The 8,715-nt window shown below is 33.6% G+C and overlaps 1 protein-coding gene across 1 annotated transcript; it reads left to right on the forward strand.

Moving 5' to 3' along the window:
- Positions 1 to 3,171: 3,171 nt before the first annotated feature.
- On the forward strand, positions 3,172 to 5,265 carry LOC109220295. Its single transcript, XM_019384762.1, has 4 exons — positions 3,172 to 3,563; positions 4,092 to 4,380; positions 4,543 to 4,642; positions 4,736 to 5,265. The coding sequence occupies exons 1-4, from the start codon at positions 3,172 to 3,174 to the stop codon at positions 5,263 to 5,265; spliced, it is 1,311 nt and encodes a 436-aa protein (XP_019240307.1).
- The last annotated feature ends 3,450 nt before the right edge of the window (positions 5,266 to 8,715 follow it).

Genomic DNA, 8,715 nt, shown 5'->3' on the forward strand with positions numbered 1-8,715 from the left:
ATTAGATTTATCAAACCTCTCCTTGAATTCCTTCCATACTGTTTTTGCATTTGAATCATAAATGATGCTCGGCTGCAATTTTGCAAATACAATACGTCCTATCCATGAAAGAACAACGGCATTACATCTCTCCCATTGATTTGCCAATTCTCCTTTGTAAGAGCTTTTCAAGCAAGTTCCTTCTATGAGACCTAGCTTGTTCTTCACCAAAAGTGCCATCCGCATCGATCTACTCCACAAACCATAATTTTCAGGTTCGGTGAGCTTAATATCGTGCAAAGCTACTCCAGGTGTATCTGTAGCTGCTAAAAACAGAGGATTATTGTGATCAATTGGGATATGTCCTGTATTTTCTGTTTCCCCCATGGCTGATGAAATCGAAGCTTCTAATTAGTGTTCGATGTTCAGATCTTGCAGAATTTCAATTCGATTGCAACACCTGCTCTGATACCATGATAGAATTGGAGTTGCATGGAAGGTTAAACCCTAGGTTCTAGAGAATTCAGAGAAGAAGAAGGTGAAGAAGGAAGAAGAAGGAATTCATTTCATTTTGTTAATCTCTGTTACAAGAGAATGGAACAATATTTAACCAAAATAACCGACTTACACATGCCTCTCGCTTGTGTGTATGAGTAATGACTAAAATACCCTCATTTTACTATCTCAACTCTCAATACCTCCTTATACTATTGGGCCATAAAACTCCCTGCCATCTTACTATCCTAACAAATGTATCCTTAATTAGACGGAGGTGACACGTGACACCCAACTGTGCCCTTTTTACATCTGGCATATATTAAGCGACCCGCTCCACGAACCCCCCGTACCCATAACCTGTAACCCAAATAAATGAAGCTTCATTTCCGCTGCCAGGTTTGTTTGAAGTGGGAAAGCTCGTCAGATTGCTTCAAAAGGATAAATGGTTAATTCAAGTGTAACTTTTTTAGATATTTTTTTTGGGTTTGAGTTAGTTACTATGATTCTGTTATTTGTGGGATTCTGTAATTTTAATTAGTTGGGAATGCCGGAAAATGTAAATAAGAAAAGAAGCTTTATAATCAGATCCAAAATGTAGAGCGTACAGTTTGAATAATTCGTGACCTCCATAGCCGGACCTGTAAAGAGTTTGAAAACTGAGATTACAAAACAAGAGCGTCGGGTATGAATTATGAAAGAGTTGAGCTGCGTTTCTTCTTGAAATTATTATTTAGAACATATTGTTGGAAAGCTGGAACGTGAAGCAAGAGCTAAAAGTCCATTAGAACTCCATTGAAGAAAGCTTTGAAGCTTAGCTCAAAAATGGGTTTTAAAAATGTGAACTATTTTCTAGGGGGTGTTACTGGATTTTGTTGGGGATCTCTTAGGGAGCTTATATCTTAAATTATAACAAATTTTGTGAAGATTTAATGAAGTTGGGTTGGAAATTTTTAGCAAGAATCAACAAAGATGGAAGAACAAAGCTAGTTTTCCAGATTTATGCACAAGCCAGATTTGTTTGGGTTACGGGTTATGGGTATGTGGGTTTAGTGGAGCGGGTCGCTTAATGTGCCCAGATGTAAAAAGGGCACGGATGCGTGCCACATGCCACCTCCGTCTAATTAAGGATACATGTGTTAGGATAGTAAGACGGCGGGGAGTTTTATGGCCCAATAGTATAATGGGGGATAATTTATAATTTATCATAGTACAGGGACAAATTAGACCCTTTTCCGAAGAAAGAATTACAAGAAAATACACTTGACACCACACCATAACAAAAAATAGCCCATGTTTTTAAGTTTAATCCAACCTAGCCCATGTTGTACATATTTTGAAAGCACTAGCAAATTCAAAATCTGTGTTCTTACAATCATTACTTCTAAAAGCTATGGAGTTAAATTTGTGTTCTTACAACCATTGCTTTCACTCTCGTTTATTCTCACATCTTCTACATATGCTTAAAGGGGTCGTCCGCCATTACTGCTTCTCCCCATGTGTCACCTGGTTGCAATGTAAGAAAATTGAAGAGTAGAAGTCCACCATTGAAGGCTATTCAAAGCTTTGCTTTCGAAAATAGAATTTTTTGAGTTTGTTAGTTGTTTGGATTGGGTGTTGTTCCAATTGATTGAAAATATCAAAAGGAGTTCAAAAAATAAAACCCACTCTAAATTTCTCACAAAATCAAATTCGGAATCTAAACACACATATTTAAGCTTGTTAAAAAATCTTGTTTTCACCATTCAAATGGATTTGATTTGTTGAACTAATATTTGAGTTACAATTGTTGATTCGAAAATTAACTTAAAAGCTTGAGCAATCTTTTTAAAAAATTAAATAGTAATTTTGACAATTTATTGGAGTTGGTTATTGAACCTTAGCCTATTATTTTTGGGCTAGTTGATTATAAATTGAAATATGGGTTATAAAATTGAAAAGTAGGGGTCTAGTTGTTCGAAATTTTGCCCTTGAGAAATTTTCATAAAGCACTATCTTTTAGTGGTAATTAGCTATCTATAGATATCATTTTCTATATTATAGCCTGTAGATACGTTTTTAGATGTTTTAAGATGTATTTAGATTACTGTATTCTTGAATACATTAGAAAAAAGAGGCGTGAATCATGGAAATTCAGTTAATAAGATGTTGTATTCAACTGTATTCAAGAGTTGAATCATTGAATACAGTAACGTATATTCCTTAAAAATGGGACCTTTCAACTGATTAAAAACGGAAAGAAAATCAATCTAGCAAATAGTCTCCTAATATAACTCAACTAACACAATTATATCACCCATAATCGGTATTTTCCTCTCCATCAAAGATTTTCCATCCGAAAGTATCCAAAAACAGAGCACTCTATCGATTTTCAATTCTCCCTTCTTTCTTTTCATGTTCTTTTTTTTACAGTTCGTAGAAATCAATTTTCAACCAAGAAAAATTGAGATTGATAAAATTGTATACATAAATACGTTTAAATTCAATTTTGCATGTGGCAAGTTAACAGTGTTATTGCGCCATTCTGGAAAGTGGAACAGTGAGAGTAACTACGTCGATTATTCGATTGAGGGAATACTGGTAAAGGAGTATGCGTCGTATAATGATGTGGTCGCGTCAATTTCTAAGCAACTAGACATAAATTTGAGCTCAAAGACCATTAAAATTCATTACAAAGTAGAAGGAAATTGCACGCCAATGGAAATACACAATGATATGGGTTTTAGGGTGTATGTAGAGTTGAAAAAAGAGAACAGAGAATTCGGGATGTATCCTTTGTGCATAACAACAATTGACAAAGAAGTTGTAGCCGGAGGTAGTTTAATTCAAGGCGACATTGTCCAAATGGAAGAAGCAGTTCAAAGGTATAATTTCGATACAGATGATACCCTTGCCCTTGATGTTGTAAATTTAGGCGAACCAATTGGGGTGTTCGAACTGGACAAGGATTTTATAATTTCAAAAATAAATCAAAGGGAGATTATGGTTGGACAAGTATATAAGGATAAAGCTACATTGAAAGAGGTGATGGAGCATTACGCTATATCAGAAAGGTTTCAATTCCGGGTTGATATGTCTAATGCAATCAGGTTTGAGTATTCTTAAGTATTCAATATTTTTGTATATTGTATTTCTGGTTGGATTTGTAAAGTGTATGCAGGTGTATTTAGTTGTATTTATGAAATTTTACTTGACATATATTGTTATGCATTTTTATTTATTATGTATTAATAATACATGAATTGTTGTGGAGCATTACGCTAGTACAGAATTGAATGTAAAATCAAACTGTATGTATATGTATTTAGCTGTATTTGTGAATGGTTACTTGACCTTCACAACTGTTCTTGTTTCATTTTTTATGTATTAATAATACATGTATTCTTGTGGATTATAGTGGCTCTAACTGTTTTTTATTAAATGTATTAGTTGTATTAAAATGTATGCTTATACATCTAGGTGTATTCAGCCATGTTTAAATGTATAACACTGTATATATTTGTGTTGTATGCTACTCTATATGTATATATAGATGCAATAATATATTCAAATGTATATGAGTGTATTTTTTGTAAGTATTTATGCTGATCATATGTTTAATTATAACTTCTTTGCAGCAATGCATTATTATGTATGTGCGAAGATTGTGAATGGAGGTTTAAGGCTTCTAGCATTAACAAATCACAATTATTCAAAGTGAGAGAGTTCAATGATAAGCATACATGTCCGTTGAAGGATAAGGTGTATGAGCAACGTCAGGCAAGTAGCAGCCTTATAGGTGGTATGATTAGGCCCAAGCTTACAAATCATAAGAGGAAATACACCCCAAAGGATATCATTGATGATGTGAAAACTGATTTAGGTGTCGATGTTAGTTACATGTTGGCATGTCGGGCTAAAGAAAAGGCAATGAATTTTTTGAGGGGTGAACCGGCTGATTCATACAATAAATTACCATGATACTTGTATACAATGAACATGACATATCCTTGTTCGCACATTAGAATGGTAAAATCCCCACAAAATGAGTTCAAGTATGTGTATATATCCTTGTATGCCTTTATAAAGGGGTTCGATCAATGTAGACCCATTGTGGTTGTGGATGGAAGCCACTTAAAATCGTATTACACTGGGACTTTCGTCTCGGCCAGCACTTTGGATGGTGCAGGTGAGTATGTTGGTTATAATAAAATATTATAATATTACTGCACAGTAAATATTGAAATACATATTTATAGTATGTATGCAATTTTATTTACAGGTCATATACTTCCACTAGCATATGGTGTTATTGATTCAGAGAACGATGCTGCTTGGACGTGGTTCTTTGAGCAATTCAAGGAAGCATATGGTGAGAGGGAAAGCATGTGCATCGTTTCAGATAGGAACGAAAGTATCATCAAGTCTGTATCAAGAGTGTATCCAACTGTACCACATTTTGCTTGTATATGGCATCTTTGGAACAACGTATATAAGAAATTCAAAAAGAGTCATTCAAAGTTGAGCGAGATATACTTCTCAATGGCAAAAGCGTACACACAAGCTGAGTTTGACAGTCTAATGGAGAAGGTAGAAAAGGTAGATATTAGGGTGAAGGAATACTTGGAGTTAGCTGGATACGAAAAATGGGCTAGGTTGTATGCACCTGTCAACAGGGAATGGACAATGACGTCAAATATTGCCGAGTCAATCAATGCCGCACTTGTGTCAGCAAGGGAATTGCCAATATACGACTTCCTCGAAGAAGTTAGGAAAATGTTCGGACGTTGGAATTGCAGCAATCGGAAATAAACTCTACATACATACACAAAGTTTGGGAAAAAATACTAGGAGATGCTTACCTTGAATGAGGCAATGTCTACACGAATGACTGTAAGTTGCCTTTTATTTATGTATCTGTTTCCTATATGTATCCATGGTACAAGGTATTTAACTGTATATATTTCAAGGTAGCAATGGAAGTTGTATCCTATATTCAGTCAAGACTACTCTAATATTCTGCCAGCATTCATGTAGTATGTATTCTAATATATTCAATGTATTTACATGTATATACATGTATGTCTTTGAATTCTGTATGTACAAATATAGTTGTATCTACTATAGTTGTATTTTAATACAAAATATATTATGATTCTTAAAACTAAATAAAATTATAATACTATATATGAAAATCATATTTAATACGTCTATTCTTATATATATGTATGATTTGTTTTTTTAAATGTAGGTGGTGCCATCGACTGAATATTTGCATACGGTGAACGATGAAGGAAGGCATTACACAGTATGCCTTTTAGAGAAAAAATGCAGTTGTGGGCAGTTCCAAGTCGACGAATTACCGTGCCCACACGCTTGGGCTGTCCTGAAGAGCAAGTTTCTAATGCCAGAAGATTATTGCTCTGATTATTACAAACCAAAGTCTGTTGTAATGACATATGAGGTGCCCGTGTATCCTTTGCCGGACCGGAAAGAATGGAATATACCAGCACATGTAGCAGATGAAGTTGTATTACCACCCAAATGGAAAAGACCTCCTGGAAGACCAAAGAAGAAGCGTGATAAGCCCTTCATTGAATTGCTGCAGAAGAAAAATCAACATTCGTGTAGCATATGTGGGCAGGAATGACATAATAAGCGTACTTGTAGAAATGCTCCACGTTGAAATTAGTTCACAATCTGACTTGTATTAATGAAAAACAATTTGTTATAGATTCCGGTGTCATTTTGAATATATTTTGGATATACTTAGTTGGTGTATTAAATCTGAATACGTAATTATAATACAACCATTGTATCTTCATTATATATGAATATAGATGAATACAATCATTGAATACATATGATTACACTCAGTTATATACACAGAGTATGATTGTATCATAAACAGCACTGATGATTTTTTTGGAATACATATCGTATATCAGAGATTGAATATGATTTATGAATGTTAAATACATGTATTCAAATACACTTGAATACAGATTAATACAATCTGTTATACACGTATAGATGTCTTAATATGTATTGTACAAGGGTCTAAATAGACTTGAATACATATGCATATAAGTGAATACAAATGAATAAAATCAGTTATATACAGAACACATATTCAAAATACAGCTGAATACATATCAATACAATATATTATATAAATATGAAGGTCTAAATACACCTGCTGAAAATATGTGAACATAACCTGATGAATACATATAAATACAGCTTAATGTATATAGATAAATATATCATGTTGAATACTGACTGATACAATAAGATGAATACATATCAATACAACATGTTGCATACATACTAAGACAAACTGATATAAACATACAAAAACCCAACAGGTTGAAGGACAGATTAATTCAGAAGCACAAAAACAGTCAATACATCGATTGGATGCTTGAAATGATAATATATAAACACTGTTGATACAATCACTAAATTAAAATTTTTTTTTGCTAAACTACCACCATCTTTACCAACACACTGTCCAAGAAAAACAGTCACAAAAACTCCCATCCAAAACTACATTCACCTAAGACTACTCTAACATTATCTTCACCGACGTATCAGAATCGGTGATGTGCCTAAGAATCTTTGAAGGTGCTTCGCTCTCGCTTACGGCATCAGCGTCTATCTTCTGCATAGCATAGTCCCAAAGGAGTGCACCATATCTTTGACGGAGTAAATTGGCATCAAATTTTATTTGTGGAACCAGCCCAACTGTGCTAAGAAACTCTGCGTATGCCGCGACATGCACCCCACAATCCCTGAAAGAATACATCAAAACAGTTACAAACAATTCATATTATTAGAAAAATGATACAAGGAAAAGGATTAAACACATACATGCTACCAGGATTTTGTTGATACAGATCTTAATAGTTTATACTGTTCTAGAGTAAGCTTTTCTTTGAGATTGGATACTGTGTTTGTGTTTGTATATGAACAAATATGCGGTGATAATCTTGGCGGGTGTTTCACAAACAGTTTAATTTCCTGCATACAAACAAGAATTTTAAAAAGGTTTCATATTCATCATCAATACATAAACTCATTAAGTGTTATGAATACATATAAATACAACAAGATACAGTTAAATATTGAAATACATATTAATACCATTTAGTACAAAACAGTGAATATATACATACATCAAGGAAAACTGTAATAAGTACGGAAATACAGTGAATGTAAATTTGAATACATCTAAATACATTTAAATATAACATATAATATTTAAGTAAGCACAACTCAGTTAATGACATTGTAAATGTGCAAATGAGTTCTGGATTGTTTCAATACTTATGAATACAACTAAATACATACGAATACATCATCATACATATAAAATCACATGAATAATTATCAATACATCAATGTACCCCTAAAGCACATCAGCAACTTTGGATGCATATTGATACAATAACAATTACCTTTTTGTGCCGTGTATCCGATGCTTTTTTTGCATCAACTTCCTTAACCTTGACATATGAAGAATCATTCATAGGTTTTTTCCTCTTTTTTCGCAACTGGACTTTTTGTTTCTTTTGAAGATTTCTCAACTTGGACTTCTTTCGATTTGTCATTGTGTAATTTAGTTCTTCTCTCTGAAGCTGTAGTTGCTGATACACCTGCAAATTCCGAGTCTGCTTGAGTTAATTGCAACGGGAAAGAGGGCCCATCATAATTGAGAATTTTGGTGGGTATACCTCTGGTTACCATCTTGTGTAACGTTGAATCCGACATTGGAGAGAAAAACGAAAGCTTTCTGATGAGTAAACAATAACAATGGTTATTGTTTAAGAAGCAAACAAATATCTGTATCAAAATCGAAGAAACTAAATAATTGTATCAAAATCTAAGAAGCTAAATACTTATCCCAAGAACTTGTATCAGGAATAAAACCGTGATTTTAGAGAAAAAATAACTGGGGAGTGATAATGGGGGAAACCTAGGGAATTTGGGTGGGAGAAGAAGTCTGAATCGTGTGTTTGTGGGAGAAGAGAGTAAAGTGTATGCAAAAAGAGAGAGAGAACGTGGTTTGTCAAATTTACGGTGATTATGTGAGAAAAAATTCAAAAAAGGAGAGAGAGAAAAATATTATTTAGCATATATGGTGCCTTAAATATAGGATATAACTATAATTAGATATTTTGCTATAAAGGGTAAAAGGTAGCTATATAATATAATATTTTAAAATGGTATTTATTTAAAATAAATAGGATACTAATAGCC

The sequence above is a fragment of the Nicotiana attenuata genome, unplaced genomic scaffold, assembly GCF_001879085.1.
Source record: "Nicotiana attenuata strain UT unplaced genomic scaffold, NIATTr2, whole genome shotgun sequence".
Taxonomy (NCBI): domain Eukaryota; kingdom Viridiplantae; phylum Streptophyta; class Magnoliopsida; order Solanales; family Solanaceae; genus Nicotiana; species Nicotiana attenuata.